We start from the raw sequence: 22,038 nt of genomic DNA, 5'->3' as shown, positions 1-22,038 counted from the left end.
GTGCTTGGCAAGGGCAGGGAAGCTCCGTGCCCCTTCCCCTATTCCTTACCCTATGCATCTCTTCCATCTGGATGTATTCTTTATCCTTTGAGGATAAATAAGTAAACCTAAGTATGTGTTTCCCAGAGTTCTGTGAGCCATTCTAGCAAATTACTGAACCCAAGCAGGGGCTTGTGGGAATGCTGGTTTATAGCAAGTCAGTCAGAAGTACAAGCGATAGCCTGGAACTTGCAATTGGCATCTGAAGTTGAGGGGGTGGGGCGGGGAGACAGTCCTGTGGGACTGAGCCCTTCACCTGTGGGAGCAGACGCTGTCTCTAGGTAGACAGCGTCAGAATTTGTTTCAATGTAGGGCCCCCCAGTTGGCGTTAGATAATTGCTTGATGTGTGGGACCTCCTCCACCCCCGCTCCGCCACCACCACCTCTGGTGTCAGAAGTGAAGTGTGGTCACAGTGTGAGAGTAAAAGGGAAGCACACGGTGTCCCGCCCACACCCTCACGATGGGGTCCTGTCGTCAGTCTCCAAGCAACTGCCACCCACTCCCATTTCATGCTGACAGCTCACAGGAGCTGGGAATTTCTCATATGGCCCGGATGAATGCAGAGCCCTGCATGCCCACCCTCAAATGTGCATGGCGCACACACACACACACACACACACACACACGCACACACACTCAAATGAAGCCAGACAGGGAGAGAGACACTGCTGAGCCAGAGGGACAAGTTTTATTAGATTCCAGCAAGACTATACAATACGTGTTTCATGCAGATTAAATAAGTGTCTTCGCTGCCCCGAGAGGGAGCACTTTCATTGCCAGCTCCTTCTTTGGCATGTCGAGGGGTGAGTGTCAAGGAGAACTCTCAACATATTCTGCATAGGGGACAGTTGGGATCATGACTGGGGGTGGAGGTGATACAGTGGGCAGCTGAGGGCTCCTGAGACCTTGAATCTTCAGAGGCTCAGGGACCACAGGACCTTGGTCCTTTGCTGGTGGTGGCACCAGAGGACCGTGATCTTTCAGAGGCACTGGGGGTATAGGAACTTGATTCTTCACAGGCTCAGGGACCACAGGACCTTGATTCTTAGGAGGCTCTGGGACCACGGGGCCTTGATCCTTGACTAGTTCTGGACCTTGATTCTTTACAGGTGCTGCAATTACAGAATCGTGATCCTTTAGAAGCTCTGGGGCCCCTCCACCTTGATCTTTGACTGGCTCTGGGACCACTAAACCTTGATTCTTTACAGACTCAGAGAGCACAGAACTTTCACTCTTCACAGGTGCTATGACCGTGGCACTTTGATCCTGCGGTTGCTCTGGGACCATAGGACCTTGATCCTTGACAAGTGCTGGGACCATGGGGCCTTTATCCACAGGTTCAGGGACCATGGGGCCTTGATCCTTGACAGGTGCTGGGGCCACAGGGCCTTGATCCTTCAGAAGCTCTGGTACCACGGAATCTTGATCTTTAACTCTTGCTGGAACCATAGGACTTTGATTCTCTAGAGGCACTGGGGCCAAGGAATCTTGGTCCTTGACTGGTGCTGAGATCACAGAACCTTCATTCTTTAAAGGCTCAGGGACCACGTGATCTTGATCCTTAACTGATGCAGGGACTATGGGACCTAGATCCTTCAGAGACCCCGGGACCACAGAAGCTTGATCCTTCAGAGGCTCTGGGACTGTGGGGTCTTCACCCTTTGAAGGCTTTTGGATCACAGGACCTTGATCTTTCAGAGGCCCAGGGCCCACGGGACCTTGATCTGGCTCTGTGGTTACAGGACCTTGACTCTTACGTGAATCACTGGTGGGTTCAACCTGGTTCCTGCAGAGGAGAGAGAGGTGGTCACTGTGAGGGCCAGCGCTCAGGTCAGGGACAGGGCAGAGCACAGATTGCCCGATAAGTCTTGGCCTAGTGGGGCCTGGGCAGGGCAGCTCTTGCTGGAGAGTCAGGAGGAGAACCTGATCTCCACGTCCTTAGTACAGAATGTGGGGTGGGGTGAGGAGCGGGCTTGGGAAATGGTCATTCAATGTGCTTGCCAATTGATTATAACCTGCGCGTGGCACGGAGAGCAGCCCCCAGGTGACAGTGGCAGGACCGTAGCGGGACTCAGAGTCCTCCAGTGAGTGTCCTAGCAGCCTGTCCACCCCACACTCCACCCAGGCCACGCTGCCTTCCTCCAGAATATCTGGGCCCATCCTGGGGGCCCATCTTAGCTATCCTCTCAGAGGACCCTACAGGCTAGGGTGCTCCTGTTCTCAGGGCCTTCCCAGACTCCTTCCCTCCCCAACCCCCTAGTTAGGTGCTGAGTGGGGAGGGGCAAAGGGTCCAAGTCATGCATGAAAGAAAGAGGGAATGTTCCTCTTCCCCACCTCCCTTAAAAGGGAAAACGTAAAAACATATTTTATCACTGACATTGTTTACAACAGCCAGCTGGCCGGGGTGACAATAAAAAGCAGAACAGCTTTTAATTGGTTTTATTATTGCTTTTAAATTCTCTATAAACAATGCTCCCCATTGTTGCCTGTATCACATTTGGTAGGTGACTGGCTGGGACTCCCCATTCAGGCAGTGAAGAGGCCCTGCTCCCCTCGCTCCGTCCCCACTCTGGCTCTCTCTACTCTCCCTGGGCCCTTGCCCTCACTTACTCCGAGGCTCTGGGGCTGATTTCCCGGCAACCAAGAGTCCAGGCCTCTCATCAGAACACTCACAGGCTTCTCCACCTGCCTCACCGTGGACACCCGCCCCACCTCTCGGGCCACCCACATCGTGGAGAGCAAGTGACATCACTGACACCAAGGGCAAACGTTGCCACACTCAGACCACCCCAGTCAAGATGAGAGTGCACCTCCTGCCCTGCAGGCTGGGCTCAGCCAGTGTCACAAGCCTATGCACACTTACAGCACATTCTACTTTCCAAATCACTTCTTTCCAAAGCTCATTTCAGCAACCCAGCAATCCTGTGAAGCTCGAAGGGAGGATTTATTACCCTTACTTGTATGATATACAGATGAAGAAACTGAGGTCGAGTGGGCAAGTGACATGGGAAGTGAGGGGACCTGCATGGACTGTAAAGTCTGGGTCTTTCCACTCCTGGGGCCTGTGCTCCTTCCCTTATAGCACCTGCCACATAGTAGGTGCTCAATATTGGTTGCTATTATTACCCTTTTACACATTGCAATCAAGTCTTTATGCTTAAAATCACTTCAGTATTTTAACAGTTCCTATAGTTTAAAGCTGGTCCAGTAAGACTTCTACTTGGTAACACTTTCTTAGCTCATTGTGGTTTCGTCTCTCTGGGCCCCAAGTGTGTCATCTATTTCATTGGGTAAAATGATATTTACTCAGAAATTTATGATGATTAGAAATTATGTACATAGAGCACCTTGTACCATATTACTATGTAATATTGTAAATATTTTTCTATTTACTTAGAATTAAGTTACACACATCTGGACTATTTTTATTCTGACATGTCATCCTGATCCAGAAGCTTTTTACTATATTTAGCATCTTGAGCCCCGAGGAACTGACATCTCTCAGCAGAGCACACGGTGCCACAGGCAGCCTGTCCGTCCAGTCCCTCTTGATGTCTCTGAGCATCACAGTGGACAGAGAGGGGCCGGGGTGGCCCGCTGGTTCAGCACAACACAGAGCACAGCTGCCCTGGCCACAGGAACCCAGCTGGCTGCCATCAGTAGGACCTTAGTGTTTGTGGAGGGAGCCAGGCAAGGCCACGAAAAACATGCAGAATCCAAGGATGGCATTAAAATACCTCTAATACCTGGTGGTTGGCCAGAAAGGAAAAATAAAAACCTAATTCAGAATAGAATCCAGCAGGACACTGATTAGATGAATCCTATCTGGGAGTGAACAACTTGGGTAGAGTCATCCTGAAAGGGGTGATGAAGCTGAGACAGGAGACAAAAGAGGTGACCAGGGCTTAACTCGATCTCAGGAGCTTGGGTTGCAAAACCTACCCCATTGACAGGATATGGACTCAGTGTCCCATTGGCAGGACATGGACTCAGTGTCCCCTGCTGGCATGGAGATTTAAAAGAGGGCCAGACCCACAGCATGGGGTGCAAAGTATATTTTCCCGGGTGTTTGTGGCACTGGCTCCCACGCCCTGCCTCATTTTTCTGCTTAATGAGCATTCTCAGCCAGCTGTGAACTAACCTTAAATTTGCTCAGATATACACCCCTATGTTGCTCTGGTTAGTAAAATTGTTTCCTCAGTAAGTAAGTGCCTTTAATCATGGAAAGTTTTAGAAAAAAGATTAGAAATGATAAATTAAATCAAATCTATATATTAACTTTTTTGGGTATTAAATTTAGGAAAAATCTGTGTAGATTTAGTTTGAAAGTATTTATAATGTTTAAAATAATTTGGCATATTATATCTAACAGATTAGCTTTGTGATTCCAATATAAAAGGTGTAATTTAATAATTAATTTAGACTTGATTTTAAGTTGAAAGATATGTTAACTGTCCTGAAGCTCTCATACTGTAAAGAAGCCAAGTCTGGACTTTTGGAAAAGCCACTTGGAAAGGCCATGTGGAGAGAGCAAGAGGTACCCAGCCAGCTCCCAGCTGCTCTAACCCCCAGCCGTTCAACTCACCCCAGTTGATACACTGGAAATTTTAGGCAAGGCCGTGTGGCTGACAGGGTCTTGGTGCTCCGGCCGGGTGTCAGGCCTGTGTCTCTGAGGTGGGGGAGCTGAGTTCAGGACATTGGTCCACCAGAGACCTCCCAGCTCCATGTAACATCAAACGGCAAAAGCTCTCCCAGAGATTTCCATCTCAATGCTGAGACCCAGCTCCACTCAATGACCAGCAAGCTACAGTGCTGGACACCCTATGCCAAACAACTAGCAAGGCAGGAACACAACCCCACCCATTAGCAGAGAGGCTGCCTAAAATCAGAATAAGGTCACAGACACCCCAAAACACACCACCGGACATAGTCCTGCTCACCAGAAAGATCCAGCCTCATCCACCAGAACACAGGCACCAGTCCCCTCCACCAGGAAGCCTACACAACCCACTGAACCAACCTTAGCCGCTGGGGGCAGACACCAAAAATAAACGGGAACTACGAACCTGCAGCCTGCGAAAAGGAGACCCCAAACACAGTAAGTTAAGCAAAATGAGAAGATAGAGAAACACACAGCAGATGAAGGAGCAAGGTAAAAACTCATCAGACCAAACAAATGAAGAGGAAATAGGCAATCTACCTGAAAAAGAATTCAGAGTAATGATAGTAAAGATGATCCAAAATCTTGGAAATAGAATGGAGAAATATAAGAAACATTTAACAAGGACCTAGAAGAACTAAAGAGCAAACAAACAATGATGAACAACACAATAAATGAAATTAAAAATTCTCTAGAAGGAATCAATAGCAGAATAACTGAGGCAGAAGAACGGATAAGTGACCTGGAAGATAAAATAGTGGAAATAACTACTGCAGAGCAGAATAAAGAAAAAAGAATGAAAAGAATTGAGGAGAGTCTCAGAGATTTCTGGGACAACATTAAACTCACTGACATTCGAATTATAGGGGTCCCAGAAGAAGAAGAGAATAGAAAAGGACTGAGAAAATATTTGAAGAGATTATAGTTGAAAACTTCCCTAATATGGAAAAGGAAATAGTCAATGAAGTCCAAGAAGCACAGAGAGTCCCATACAGGATAAATCCAAGGAGAAACACACCAAGACACATATTAATCAAACTATCAACAATTAAACACAAAGACAAAATATTAAAAGCAGCAAGGGAAAAACAACAAATAACATACAAGGGAATCCCCATAAGGTTAACAGCTGATCTTTTAGCAGAAACTCTGCAAGCCAGAAGGGATTGGCAGGACATATTTAAACTGATGAAAGGGAAAAACCTACAACAAATATTACTCTACCCAGCAAAGATCTCATTCAGATTCAACGGAGAAATTAAAACTTACAGACAAGCAAAAGCTAAGAGAATTCAGCACCACCAAACCAGCTTTACAACAAATGCTAAAGGAACTTCTCTAGGCAGGAAACACAAGAAAAGGAAAAGACGTACAATAACAAACCCAAAACAATTAAGAAAATGGTAATAGGAACATACATATAGATAATTACCTTAAATGTAAATGGATTAAATGCTCCCACCAAAAGACATACACTGGCTGAATGGATACAAAAACAAGACCTATATATACGCTGTCTACAAGAGACCCATGTCAGACCGAGGGACACATACAGACTGAAAGTGGGGGGAAAAAGATATTCCATGTAAACGGAAATCCAAAGAAAGCTGGCATAGCAAGTCTCATATCAGACAAAGTAGACTTTAAAATAAAGACTATTACAAGAGACAAAGAAGGACACTACATAATGATCAAGGGATCAATCGAAGAAGAAGATATAACAATTGTAAATATTTATTCACCCAACATAGGAGCACATCAATACATAAGGCAAATGCTAACAGCTGTAAAAGGAGAAATCGACAGTAACACAATCATAGTAGGGGACTTTAACATCCCACTTTCACCAATGGACAGATCATCTAAAATGAACATAAATAAGGAAACACAAGCTTTAAATGACACATTAAACAAGATGGACTTAATTGATATTTATAGGACATTCCATCCAAAAACAGCAGAATACACTTTCTTAAATGCTCATGGAACATTCTCCAGGATAGATCATATCTTGGGTCACATATCAAGCCTTGGTAAATTTAAGAAAACTGAAATTGTATCAAGTATCTTTTCTGACCACAACACTATGAGACTAGATATCAATTACAGGAAAAAAACTGTAAAAAAGACAAACACATGGAGGCTACACAATACGCTACTAAATAACCAAGAGATCACTGAAGAAATCAAAGTGGAAATCAAAAAATACCTAGAAACAAATGACAATGAAAACACGACCACCCAAACTTATGGGATGCAGCAAAAGCAGTTCTAAGAGGGAAGTTTATAGCAATACCATCCTACCTCAAGAAATAAGAAACATCTCAAATAAACAACCTAACCTTACACCTAAAGCAATTAGAGAAAGAAGAACAAAAAAACTCCAGAGTTAGCAGAAGGAAAGAAATCATAAAGATCAGATCAGAAATGAATGAAAAAGAAATGAAGGAAACAATAGCAAAGGTCAATAAAACTAAAAGCTGGTTCTTTGAGAAGATAAACAAAATTGATACACCATTAGCCAGACTCATCAAGTAAAAAAGGGAGAAGACTCAAATCAATAGAATTAGAAATGAAAAAGGAGAAGTAACAACTGACACTGCAGAAATACAAACGATCATGAGAGATTACTACAAGCAACTATATGCCAATAAAATGGACAACCTGGAAGAAATGGACAAATTCTTAGAAAAGCACAACCTTCTGAGACTGAACCAGGGAGAAATAGAAAATATAAACAGACCAATCAGAAGCGTTGAAATTGAGACTGTGATTAAAAATCTTCCAACAAACAAAAGCCCAGGACCAGATGGCTTCACAGGCGAATTCTATCAAACATTTAGAGAAGAGCTAACACCTATCCTTCTCAAACTCTTCCAAAATATAGCAGAGGGAGGAACACTCCCAAACTCATTCTACGAGGTCACCATCACCCTGATACCAAAACCAGACAAAGATGTCACAAAGAAAGAAAACTACAGGCCAGTATCACTGATGAACATAGATGCAAAAATCCTCAACAAAATGCGAGCAAACAGAAACCTACAGCACATTAAAAGGATCATACACCATGATCAAGTGGGGTTTATCCCAGTAATGCAATGATTCTTCAGTACATACAAATCAATCAATGTGATAAACCATATTAACAAATTGAAGAATAAAAACCATATGATCATCTCAATAGATGCAGAAAAAGCTTTTGACAAAATTCAACACCCATTTATGAGAAAAAAAAAACTCTCCAGAAAATAAGCATAGAGGGAACTTACCTGAACATAATAAAGGCCATATATGACAAACCCACAGCCAACATCGTCCTCAATGGTGAAAAGCTGAAACCATTTCTACTAAGATCAGGAACAAGACAAGGTTGTCCACTCTCACCACTATTTTTTTAAAAAATTTATTTATTTATGGCTGTGTTGGGTCTTCGTTTCTGTGCAAGGGCTTTCTCTAGTTGTGGCAAGCGGGGGCCACTCTTCATCGCGGTGGGCGGGCCTCTGACTATCGTGGCCTCTCTTGTTGCGGAGCACAGGCTCCAGACGCGCAGGCTCAGTAATTGTGGCTCATGGGCCCAGTTGCTCCGCGGCATGTGGGATCTTCCCAGACCAGGGCTCAAACCCGTGTCCCCTGCATTGGCAGGCAGATTCTCAAACACTGCGCCACAGGGAAGCCCTCACCACTATTATTCAACATAGTTTAGGAAGCTTTAGCCACAGCAATCAGAGAAGAAAAAGAAATAAAAGGAATCCAAATCGGAAAAGAAGAAGTAAAGCTGTCACTGTTTGCAGATGACATGATACTATACATAGAGAATCCTAAAGATGCTATCAGAAACCTATAGAGCTAATCAATGAATTTGGAAAAGTAGCAGGATACAAAATCAATGCACAGAAATCTCTTGCATTCCTATACACTAATGATGAAAAATCTGAAAGAGAAATTAAGGAAACACTCCCATTTACCATTGCAACAAAAAGAATAAAATACCTAGGAATAAACCTACTTAAGGAGACAAAAGACCTGTATGCAGAAAACTATAAGACCCTGATGAAAGAAATTAAAGATGATACAAACAGATGGAGAGATATACCATGTTCTTGGATTGGAAGAATCAACATTGTGAAAATGACTATACTACCAAAAGCAATCTACAGATTCAATGCAATCCCTATCAAACTACCACTGGCATTTTTCACAGAACTAGAACAAAAAATTTCACAATTTGTATGGAAACACAAAAGACCCCGAATTGCCAAAGCAATCTTGAGAAAGAAAAATGGAGATGGAGGAGTCAGGCTCCCTGACTTCAGACTATACTACAAAGCTACAGTAATCAAGACAGTATGGTACTGGCACAAAAACAGAAATATAGATCAATGGAACAGGATAGAAAGCCCAGAGATAAACCCACGCACATATGGTCACCTTATTTTTGATAAAGGAGGCAAGACTATACAATGGAGAAATGACAGCCTCTTCAATAAGTGGTGCTTGGGAAAAGTGGACAGCTACATGTAAAAGAATGAAATTAGAACACTCCCTAACACCATACACAAAAATAAACTCAAAATGGATAAAGACCTAAATGTAAGGCCAGACACTATAAAATTCTAAGAGGAAAACATAGGCATTAACACTCTATGACATAAATCACAGCAAGATCCTTTTTGACCCACCTCCTAGAGAAATGGAAATAAAAACAAAAATAAACAAATGGGACCTAATGAAACTTAAAAGCTTTTGCACAGCAAAGGAAACCATAAACAAGGCGAAAAGGCTACCCTCAGAATGGGAGAAAATATTTGCAAATGAAGCAACTGACAAAGGATTAATCTCCAAAATTTACAAGCAGCTCATGCAGCTCAATATCAAAAAAAACAAACAACCCAATCCAAACATGGGCAGAAGACCTAAATAGACATTTCCCCAAAGAAGATATACAGATTGCCAACAAACACATGAAAGGATGCTCAACATCACTAATCATTAGAGAAATGCAAATCAAAACTACAATGAGGTATCACCTCCCACCAGTCAGAATGGCCATGTCAAAAAATTTACAAACAATAAATGCTGGAGAGGGTGTGGAGAAAAGGGAACCCTCTTGCACTGTTGGTGGGAATGTAAATTGATACAGCCACTATGGAGAACAGTATGGAGGTTCCTTTAAAAACTAAAAATAGAACTACCATACGACCCAGCAATCCCACTACTGGGCAAATACCCTGAGAAAACCATAATTCAAAAAGAGTCATGTACCACACTGTTCATTGCAGCTCTATTTACAATAGCCAGGACATGAAAGCAACCTAAGTGTCCATCAACAGATGAATGGATAAAGAAGATGTGGCACGTATATAGTCTGTAAAATGTCCCTCCACTCACAGTGCCATCTGTGTGAATGAGACAGAGCCACTCCCCCAGGGTGGAAGCCGATGCGTGGTGGGTGAGTGGAGATGGGCTGGGTTCAGCCCCACTCAGCCCACAGGCCAGCTGCCCAGGGGCCCAGCCCAACCTGCACAACTGAGTCTGAGTCTGGTGCCTTGAGCCAGCTGCAGATCTTCTCAAGACAGCATACGAGACAGGCTCCTTTCACCTCCCAGCCTGTGTACCCTCTCAGAAACTAGAACGACCTGCTGGCTTTATCTTGGTTTCTGTGCTAATTGCCTGCCAGGCCTTGGGCAATTACTCAACCACAATAGACCTCAGTTTCCTCATCTGTAAAATGGGGATAGCAATACAAATGTCAGGGACAATTATGACAGAGGATCAGATGATCCTTTTGGGCAGGGATCTGAAATGATAATTTGTGACATTTGTAGAGTGCTTTTGTGCCTTACATGAATAAGTCCATAACCATAATAACTGTGTAAGAGTTTATCAGATGATCACGCGCTCATTACTTTAGCTCACTGGAGCCTCCTGGCAGCACTGGAAGAAGGCAGGAAAGGTGGTGGACAGCCCTGCAGCCTCACCCTCCTGCACTGTCCTCTGGCCACCCCATGCTGCTGTTTTGTTTCTTTTTGTTTCTGCTGCCTGGATTTCCCTCTTTAACCCACTTTTCCTGTCTGTCCCTGATGGCTTGGCTCGGATCCCACCTTCTTACAAGGTCTTCCTGGATGCACCTCTCCGAATTAGTTTTGTCTGTATCTCCCTTGCAGCACCATTTTACAGTCTCTCCCCACATTCATAGATACACTAATCGCATGTCAGTTTTCCCCCCATTCGACTGTGAACTTCCTGAAGGTAGGGGCCATCCACCTGGCCTGCAGCCCCAATGCTCAGCACAGTACCTGGCACAAAGAAGGTCAAACAGAAAGATTTAGAAATTATTGTTGCTGAAACCTGGTTCATCATCTATCCCACGGCCCCAGCCAGAAACTCAGAGTCATGCTAGATACTTTCGACTCCCTCAAAGCCTTCACCCAATCCATCAGGAACCATCTGTTCCGGCTCCTAACATTTATTTCCTGAATATTCACATTTCTTTCCCTCCCTCCCTTCCCCCACCAGCTGTGCCATCATCTCTGTCGACCACTGTCACAGTCCCCTAACTGGTATCCCTGGCCCCTCCTCCAATCCTTTCTTCATACAGAAATCAGGATGACCTTTCAAAAAAGCAAATCCTTCCCCTGCTGAGGACTCTTCAAGGTTTCTCCTTGCGCTGAGAATAAAGAGGTTTTACCCTGTTCCATGGCCTCACATCGCTGACCAGCCTGCTCCCACTGTCTTCCAGCTCTCTATGCCCCAGCTTCCCATGCCCTGCTCCTTTCCATTTACAGCTTTTGCACATGCTGTTGTCTCCTCCTGGGACCTTCTCTTGCTCCCTCTTCTCCTGTTAATACTACTCATCCTCCATCTCTCAGCTCACCTTCTCAGGGAAGCAGATGTGACCAGGCCCCTGCTACAGGCTCTCCCAGTCCCTGACACTTTCTTTCACATCCCTTATCACAGCTAAATACTTGCATTCTTTTCCATTAATGTTTGAAGCTTCAAAGGGCAGGACCATGTCAATTTTGTAAATCATTGTACCTAAAACAGTACGTGACCCAGGGAAAGCCCTGACTAAATACTTGTCAAATGAATGAATAAATGAGAGACTTTTCTGTGCCAGGCTCTGTCCTATTTGCAAAATGTAGCGTTCCAAGGTTACATGAGACAACCAAAGTCTTAGAAACTTAATTTTCTTCCCTTCTTCCTGTTTCCATGGTGACAGGCAATGCCTCCTGGGTACACACACGCTGACCTTGGATCCAAGCTTTATTAGAGTCTGTAAGCAGGATTACCAAGCACTGCCCGAGACTATCTGGAGAAAGGCTGATTCTTGCCATTGCACACAATTCTAATCCTATAATCCACCTGGTTTTTTTTCTTCTCAGACTCTCCTGATGCACCATCACAGCAGCCCGGAGCTGGGGCAGTGCTCCTGGTGTAGGGCCCTGTTCAGAAATCGGGGACCTATAGACCCTGTCCTTGAACCCCCTGCTTCCACAGCTTAGAAAAGCCCTGAGAAAGAAAGAAACTCATATTTCCTGAGCAATAACCATGTGCCAGGCTCGGTGCTGGGTATTTTAACCTAGGTCATTTCTTGGACGGTATAGAGCAGGCTGCTGGAGGAGCAGTGCTGGAGGAGAAAGTGCACTGACGGGGCTTGAGGCCAGAAGAGCTGGGTTCGAAGGCTGACTCAACTCCATCCTAGCCATGGGTGCCATCATGGGCATCCAGGCTGCAACGTTTCAGTTTCCTTAATCTATAAGATGGGGATTACAGTGCCCACCTTCCAGGGAGGGTTCATTTATGGAGACACTCATGGCATGACCCCTGGAATACAGGTGATATTTAGTATTAACTAAATGTTAGTCCCAGAAAGGGACTTGGTGATCTGGTCCAATGTCTCACTCTACAGATAGGAAACTAGGCCCAGAGTGGGCAAGCAGCTCTCCCAAAGCCACACAGCTAGAAATAGCAGGTCCAGGACTAAATAGAGGCCTCTCAAAATCTCACTGGGTGGGTAGAAGGGATGGAGCAAACTCACTTGAAACAAAGATGGGCAGGAGGGGCTGAGAGGGGCCAGGCCGCTTGCGCCTCAGGGGCCCTGCAGGAGGAGGGGGGACAGTGGGCCAGGCGATTTCACGGCTTTGTCTCCTCCTGTCTGCCTCCAAGGGTCCTGGACAGGCGCCCACGTTTCCTAGACACAGACAAAGCTCCCAACACATTATAAGAGATGCAGTTACCCGAGGGGGGGTGTCAAGGAAACCGTCTTTGAAAGGCTTGTTATTCTTATGAAGAATTGCAGGAGACAAGGCCTTCTCAAAACAAGAACTCTCGCCCCGCCCCTTTCCCACACGGGACTCTGTGGCCTCTATTTTAGCAATTATCACGGTGTTTGGTAATTACCTGCCTCTCCCCCTAGCTCGTGGGCTGTGTTTTGTTCATCTCTGCATCGTGAGTACCTAGTGTCTGGCTCATAGTACCTGGCAGCTATTTGTGGGAGTACTGGGTGGCTGGCATACAGCTTTTTCTCTTTATTCTATTTGATGTTTTTCTCCTTTATCCATTCATTGGACAAAGTCTGCTGAGCCTGCGCTCTGGGTTAGGCCCTCTGCTGGGGGAACAGGCGGGAATGAGCCCGGGGCCCTGACTTGCGGAGCCCCCCCGTGTGGGGTGCACACCACGAACACTGTAAAGTTAACAGTGCACCAGGACCACCAGCCCTGGCCCCAAGCCCTCACCTGCCTGAGTTTCTCCAACCGGAGAGGCCTGAAAGTCCCTTCAGTGCTAAGACGTCACTTTGCCCGAGAAGTCCTTTCTCTCTGGTCCCTGAAAGCACAACTCCGCAGAGCCACTTCAAAGGCGCCCAGGCTGAAAGGACAGACCTGGGGGTCATTGGGTCTCCTGAACTTGTGCTGCTGTCTCCCGCTGGCTGGCCCCAGCCTCTGCCCGTGCTGCCCCGGCGGGGTGGGGTGGGGGGTGGGTCAGGGCCACACAGCTGGGTGGGGCAGCCCACCCTCTGTAGCCCGGACCCTGAGCAGAGCCTGTATTTCTGTCAGCTCCACTCCCTGTATCCCTGCCCTGATCTGGGTTCTGTGCTCTGGCGCCACCCTTCCAGAGAATGCCATGCTGCCAGACCCAGGACTGATATCTGAAGATATTCCTGGCTTCTCTGGGCAACGCATGTCCCCCAAAAGCTCAGAGCCCTCACCGTCCCGACTGCTCTCCTCACTGCACATCTCCGTTGGCTTCCCTCCCTTGGAAAGTATGCCCCCAGAACTGAAAGGGATGTCGCAGTTACAGTCTCCAAGAAGCAGCACCCGCCGCCTCTGTCCTGGCACCTCTACTGATACGGCCCTCGGCTGTTCTCTCTAAGGCACGTCAGTGCTGTTGCCCAGCACCACCGCCCGTCTGCCTAGTAACGCCCTCAGCAACTAAAGGTTCAGGTCCAGGGTTACTCCCTCAGGGAGATCACCCTGACCCTCCACCTCCAGGGGTCGAGTACTCCTTCTCCTGTGTCCCCACAGCCCCGCTCTGTCCCCATCCCCTCGCCCCATCACAGCAGCCTCCATTCAGATGAGCTGCCAACCGTTCTGTAGCTGCCTCTCCAGACTGGGGCTCTTTAGGACAGAGACCATGTCTGCTTCATTCTCTTTCCTCTCTCTTTCCCTCCCTCCCTCTCTCCTTCCCCACCCTGCGCCCTCCCCTCCTCTTTACTCCCTCCATCTTTCCACAAACATTTAATAAATGCCTACTCAGTGCCAGGCTACTGATGAGAGTGGAGAGCCAGAGCGCCCTGGCATAGGGCTGGCACATACAGGCGGCCTCCACCCCAAATGGGAAGCTTAAAAAAAAAAACTCACACAAGATCAAATTCTAACAACTGCATTTACAAGACACACAAATACTTTCCTATTCTTAACTGCCTTAGGACCTTTTTGTCCTCCCAAACTGTAACCTCTCTTTATGGTTTTCTAAGAGGACTTTACATTCAATGTGGCACATCGTATTCTCACAGCAGCCCGTCACCCAGGCAGACAGGGGTCACTCGTGCCCCCATTTTCCAGAGGTGGAAGCGGGGCTCCGAAGGGTCACATAGTGAGTCGGTGGCAATGTCAAGACCTTAACTGAGGATGACAGACTTTCGGTCAAGCTCTTTCCTTTCTACAACAGTATCCCTCAGGGGAGTGACTTCAACTATAGAGATTCCAAATTTGTCTGCAGAGGTCTGAACTGGGTCTGACTTGACATGACTCTGACTGGTTCTGCCTGGTCCAGGAGGCTGGAGCCATTGACCTCTGCAGGTCCCCAGCTCCGAGCTCCCAACTGTTTCTCCTGAGAGTTGCCCCTCTGGGACTCCAACAACCAGTGCCCCTTTGCCTCAGCCCTTCCCGCATCTACTACACAAGGACCTCCCTGGTTTACCTCCTGGTGTTCAGCAGACCCTGGCAAAGAAGATTGTCTCAGAAAACAGGGGCCTCCTGGTCTAAGAGTGCCCATCTGCACCCACACCTGTAAACCCTACCTGTATGGCTGCCAGTCAGTGTACCAGCCCGGGGCTACACAGGGAGTCCACCCAGATGTGGCTCATCAGCACAGGAAGAGCAGCTAGGACCATGGCTAGAAACATGGCTGCCACCACAAGCCTTAATTCTGGGTGGGGTGGGTAGGAGGTAGTAACTGTGCTGATCAAACTCAGCATCTGTGACCTTCATCTGACTCACTTTCCAAAGATGATGAGAATACTTAGGGTCACTGAAGGTTTTGGAGCAAGGAAGAGAGAGGATGAAGAGACTGCCTTTTCAGGAATTCTTTACAGTAGGAATCCTAGAGATGGTCCCAAGTACTGGACAAGGAATGGGTTTCAGTCACCCAAACCAGGCTCCAAATCCTGGCTCACCACTTACAAGTTGTGTGACTTTGTTATTTAATCACCTAGACTTGACTTCTTTATCTGTGAATGGGGATGATGCCTACAACAGATTCTCTAGCCCTATTGTGAGGATTAAATGGGAACAAGTGTGTAAAGGTCAAATAAATGCTCCTTCCCTTCCCCTAGGTTGTGCCACCTCTGCATTTTACAAAAGTGGCACCAGACAGCTGGGGCAGATTCCTAGTTCGGATTTTTCTCCACCACTCCAGGTTCCCTGTGGGAAGATGTGTTCTCCTGAAGTACAGGGAGATGGTTGCAGTACATAGCTAGATAGTTTTGTTCTCTGCCATGTGTTGTTGTTGCTTTTTCTTTCTTTCTTTAAAAATTTTTAACTTTATTTATTTATTTTTTGGCCACACCATGCGTGGCATGTGGGATCTTAGTTCCCTGACCAGGGATCGAACCCATGCCCCCTGCAGTGGAAGCACGGAGTCTTAACCACTGGACTACCAGGGAAGTCCCTGCTTTTTCCTTTTTCCTTTTTGCTGGTAAATACCTTTTCTAGATATAATCTGCTAAGAACTAAATAAATTCCCATTTGTATAATAAATATTTTAAAAGCTTCCTTGGTTGTTTTAATACCAAGAAGGCAAAGTCAGGGGCATAGTTGACTGTCTCGATGAGCTGCCATGAATCTGATAATCCTGCTAATGACGCTTTTAAAAATGTGAAGTGCTGCATTAAAAGGATCATACACCATGATCAAGTGGGGTTTATCCCAGGAATGCAAGGATTCTTCAATATACACAAATCAATCAATGTAATACACCATATTAACAAACTGAAGGAGAAAAACCATACGATCATCTCAATAGATGCAGAAAAACTTTCGACAAAATTCAACACCCATCTATGATGAAAAACCCTCCAGAAAGTAGGCATAGAGGGAACTTACCTCAACATAATAAAGGCCATATATGACAAATCCACAGCCAACAGCATTCGCAATGGTGAAAAACTGAAATCATTTCCTCTAAGATCAGGAACAAGACAAGGTTGTCCACTCTCACCACTATTATTCAACATAGTTTTGGAAGCTTTAGCCACAGCAATCAGAGAAGAAAAAGAAATAAACGGAATCCAAATCGGAAAAGAAGAAGTAAAGCTGTCACTCTTTGCAGATGACATGATACTATACATAGAGAATCCTAAAGATGCTACCAGAAAACTATTAGAGCTAATCAATGGATTTGGTAAAGTAGCAGGATACAAAATTAATGCACAGAAATCTCTTGCATTCCTATACACTAATGATGAAAAATCTGAAAGAGAAATGAAGGAAACACTCCCACTTACCACTGCAACAAAAAGAATAAAATATCTAGGAATAAACCTACTTAAGGAGACAAAAGACCTGTATGCAGAAAACTATAAGACACTGATGAAAGAAATTAAAGATGATACAAACAGATGGAGAGATATACCATGCCCTTGGATTGGAAGAATCAACATTGTGAAAATCGACTATACTACCACAAAGCAATCTACAGATCCCAATGCAATCCCTATCAAACTACCACTGGCCATTTTTCACAGAACTCGAACAAAAAATCTCACAATTGTATGGAAACCACAAAAGACCCCAAATAGCCAAAGCAATCTTCAGAAAGAAAAACAGAGCTGGAGGAATCAGACTCCTGGACTTCAGACTATACTACAAAGCTACAGTAATCAAGACAGTATGGTACTGGCACAAAAACAGAAATATAGATCAATGGAACAGGATAGAAAGCCCAGAGATAAACCCATGCACATATGGTCACCTTATTTTTGATAAAGGAGGCAGGAATATACAATGGAGAAATGACAGCCTCTTCAATAAGTGGTGCTTGGGAAAACTGGACAGCTACATGTAAAAGAATGAAATTAGAACACTCCCTAACACCATATACAAAAAAAAACTTAAAATGGATCAAAGACCTAAATGTAAGGCTAGACACTATAAAACTCTAAGAGGAAAATATAGGCATAACACTCTATGACATAAATCACAGCAAGATCCTTTTTGACCCACCTCCTAGAGAAATGGAAATAAAAACAAAAATAAACAAATGGGACCTAATGAAACTTCAAAGCTTTTGCACAGCAAAGGAAACCATAAACAAGATGAAAAGACAACCCTCAGAATGGGAGAAAATATTTGTAAATGAAGCAACTGACAAAGGATTAATCTCCAAAATTTACAAGCAGCTCATGCAGCTCAATATCAAAAAAACAAACAACCCAATCCAAAAATGGGCAGAAGACCTAAACAGACATTTCTCCAAAGAAGATATACAGATTGCCAACAAACACATGAAAGGATGCTCAACATCACTAATCATTAGAGAAATGCAAATCAAAACTACAGTGAGGTATCACCTCACACCAGTCAGAATGGCCATGATCAAAAAATCTACAAGCAATAAATGCTGGAGAGGGTGTGGAGAAAAGGGAACCCTCTTGCACTGTTGGTGGGAATGTAAATTGATACAGCCACTATGGAGAACAGTATGGAGGTTCCTTTAAAAACTAAAAATAGAACTACCATACGACCCAGCAATCCCACTACTGGGCATATACCCTGAGAAAACCATAATTCAAAAAGAGTCATGTACCACAATGTTCATTGCAGCTCTATTTACAATAGCCAGGACATGGAATCAACCTAAGTGTCCATCGACAGATGAATGGATAAAGATGTGGCACACATATACAATGGAATATTACTCAGCCATAAAAAGAAACGAAATTGAGTTATTTGTAGTGAGGTGGATGGTCCTAGAGTTTGTCATACAGAGTGAAGTAAGTCAGAAAGAGAAAAGCAAATACCGTATGCTAACACATATATATATGGAATCTAAAAAAAAAAAAAAGGTCATGAAGAACCTAGGGACAGGATGGGAATAAAGACGCAGACCTACTAGAGAATGGACTTGAAGACATGGGGAGGGGGAAGGGTAAGCTGGCATGAAGTGAGAGAGTGGCATGTACATATATACACTACCAAATGTAAAACCGATAGTTAGTGGGAAGCAGCCGCATAGCACAGGGAGATCAGCTCAGTGCTTTGTGACCATCTAGAGGGGTGGGATAGGGAGGGTGGGAGGGAGGGAGACGCAAGAGGGAGAAGATATGGGGATATATATATATATGTATAGCTAATTCACTTTGTTATAAAGCAGATACTAACACACCATTGTAAAGCAATTATACTCCCATAAAGATGTTAAAAAAAAATAAAGTGAAGTGCTGGATTAAGGCCGCCAGACAGTAATGGCTCAGTTCTTGTCTACCTGGAACTTGCAAAATCAATCTTTGTCCTTCCCCTCACCCCATCTAAAGCAAAGGATGGGATCTTGAGCCATTAATCAGAAATTGGTTTGGTGTGTCCAGAGGGGATCAATGAAAATGACCGTGTAATTGCAGAAATGGAATCTGCACCAGGAGGCTGACTGATAAGGTGCTCAGGGAGGAGGGGCTGGGGAAGGGCTGGGAAGGCGAGGGGGCAGTGAGAGCCAGTACTAGAGGGGCATCATCTCAAGCTGTTGCGTGGCTGAGAGAGTGGCTTTGCCATGTGTAGCTCCAGCCACCACCACTCCGTTGGGACTAAGGGTGGTAAGTAACTGGGAAGTGGTGGTCAGCAAACTACCCATAAAATGAACTGTGACAAGGGCGTTCCACTTACAGTTCACAGAGGCCTTCGTATGCATCCTCAGGGGGCCCTCATAATAGTCCTCTGAATCACAAACAGGATTTTCTGTGATCAGACCTCTTACCACCTGCTACCCACACGCTGGAACCAAACAGATTCGGGTCACACTATATTCCTTGCTGACCAAACTCCTACCTTCTGAATTTGGGAGTCATATAGATCTGGGTAGTGGTTGATACTTGTATTCTTGTTATTTCTTTGAGGCTCAAAGAAAGTAAGAAACTCAGCCAAGGTTACACAGCTAGTAACTAGTAGAGCTTGGATTTAGAACCAGGCCTGCTGGCTCTAATTCCCAGCCCTTGTTGCTAAGATATGCCCCTGGAGGTGCCTCTGCCATCATGGAGTGAGCAGCTCTGCACTGGGCAGGGGCTGGGCTCAGCCAGCCTCTTAAGATTACCCTCTAACCACGAGTCTATGATTTTATGAAGTCAGGACTGTTTAGAAAAAGTGGCCACACGACGTAAAAAGGAGGCTGGCCCAGAGGCTGGCCATTATAAAAGCAGCGGTTGACTCCTCTGTGCTCAGCCGTTGCCATGACCTTTCTTGAAACCACCCCTGTCTTGTGAGCAGAGCCAGTTACTAGGCAGAATAAAGCCTTGCGGAGGCTCGGTGGTCTCTATGGAGACAGATGGTGAATATCATCATTCATTCATTCGCTCACTGTTCATTCAGCAAACACTTTAGAAGACATTATCTGTGGAAGACAATGGGCTGGAAGCTAGGGCTACAAAGATGAGCAGAAGGACAGGGTCCTCGCCCTGGGGGAGCATAGTCTAGTGGGGGACACACACACACACACATATGAGCAGATGACACAGTACGTGTGCTAAGTTCCACGATGAAGAACACACAGGGAGCATCTTACCCAGCCTGGGAGGTGCGGGAAAGGCTTCCTGGAGCTGTCCCCTGAGCGGAGTCTTGAAGGATGAGTTAGCCAGGTGGAGAAGCAGGAGAAGGGCAATCTGAGCAGGTGGGGCAGCGTGGGTAAAGCATGGAGGTGAGAAGCAGCATGGTGCGCTGAGCGGACATAAGCTTCTGCAGGCCGAGAGAGGAACCCACGGATGGTTTAAAGCAGGGCGTGACATGGTCAGAGCTGCGTGTTCTAAAGATCCCTCTGGCAGCTTAAACCAGTACCAGTGGCAGTAATTTGTGTATCTCAGCATCTGAAGCTCCCTTGGCCCCAGGTAAGATGTCCGGGTTGAAATAGATATATACAATACCAAATTAACAAGAGACTGAGGGCCACTTATATGAGGACAAGGGACAGAGAGTTAAGCTCGGTTCCACTGTTTGAAATAAAATGCACAAGATGGCGGTCTCTGATCCAACACCTCCAGTGTCAGGTTTGGGCACCTGTTTTATCTTGGTATCTCTAGTACCAAGTATATTTCTTATGAATGAAAACAGTTGGATCATTCTATATTCAATAACCCAGTCAGTTAATTTAGCACCCAAAGGAGAAAACCTATATATTTGGCTGAGACAATCGGTCAATTCATTCAGGATGTTTGAGCTAGTTGTGTGTGAAAACCTGACCCAACTCTTACTTCCCCTCATTTGTATCTGATTCCCAAGATTTAAAGGGGATCCTAGGTTAGCCTGCAGTTTGCCCAAGCAGACAGGGCACCTCGAGGTGAGGATATAGCTTAGGAGTCCAACTTGTCTGAAACCTGACTCCCTTCAGGCCGGCCCCCTCCCTTGGGTGAAGGGGAGAAGCAGCCCAGGTGGAGCTGGCAGACACCCTCCTCTCTGAGCTTCCCTCTCCTGTCTGTCACCTGGTGCAAACACCTGTTCCACTACATCAGGAGGGCTCAGTGGGACTGCACAGAAAGAAAGGCTTCGTAAGCATTCAGTAGTTATAAATTCTTAGAATATTATTGCTTAGGTTTGTGGACTCAAGGTAATTCAGTAGCTGGGATTCTTTAAAAGTGTTCTTCTTGATCAGTGTTTGCCTCAATCAGCTTCATATATTGTCAGAGTAACTATCAGAAAGACAGAGAACACAGACCTTTCAAGTACTGTACAGGGAAGGCAGAGGGGCCTGCAATGAGCTCTATTTAGTGTCCACTATGGGTTCCCTATAGCCATCAAGTCACTTCATCCTCACTCCTCTCATATGAGGTGGGTATTAGTGTCCCCATTTTCAGAGGAGGACAGTCTGTGTTTAGTGAAAGACACAGACTGGCGAAGCTGCCACCGACTTCCATCCACGAACCTGGTAAAGGCCTAAGGGCACCGCCACTGTTAACCCGTATTCACATGCTAAGGAAGAAAATGTGTAAGGATGGCAGCTCTGTTATTAGAGCTATTCTAGGGTGGTCTAGGTGTCATGAGGGTCGATGCATCAGTGGCAGTGGGATGGAGAGCTTTGGATCACGTGCCGGGTTCTGCACGAGGGGAAGCCGAGGAGGGTTGTTTCCATTGGTTTGAAACAGCTGCCTCTCCTGTCTCGGCTCAGCTGTCCCCGCCCTGTTGGCCTCAGGTGGGGCTGCTGTAGGGTCTCCCCTTAACTGTAGATGGTCCACGGTCTACATCCTGAAAGAAACTTCTTGTACCTGGGGTCCTGAAAATGTAAACTGCTCTAAGCATTTTAGCAGGGAGAGGGCCTTGAAACCATGACGACACCTAGAGGGAGTCCGCACACAGAGGGCCTGCACTTGACACTCCCTGAATCTTTGGGAAGCAGGCTGTGCATTTTTAAACCCTTGTGGGAA

General features: G+C 45.7%; 1 protein-coding gene across 1 annotated transcript in view; it reads right to left on the bottom strand.

Annotated features, from left to right (window-relative positions):
• Window positions 1-714: 714 nt before the first annotated feature.
• Window positions 715-22,038, bottom strand: part of MAP6 (microtubule associated protein 6) — an 86,890-nt gene continuing 65,566 nt past the window's right edge. The window contains exon 4 of the mRNA XM_036862707.1: window positions 715-1,826. Within this exon, the coding sequence (XP_036718602.1) occupies window positions 851-1,826 (976 nt within the window). The 3' untranslated portion in view covers window positions 715-850. The remainder of the gene's footprint in view (window positions 1,827-22,038) is intronic.

Source organism: Balaenoptera musculus, chromosome 8 (genome assembly GCF_009873245.2).
Source record: "Balaenoptera musculus isolate JJ_BM4_2016_0621 chromosome 8, mBalMus1.pri.v3, whole genome shotgun sequence".
NCBI classification, from domain to species: Eukaryota; Metazoa; Chordata; class Mammalia; order Artiodactyla; family Balaenopteridae; genus Balaenoptera; species Balaenoptera musculus.
Note: the sequence above shows the minus strand (reverse complement) of the source record. Positions and strands in the feature narration are given on the sequence as shown.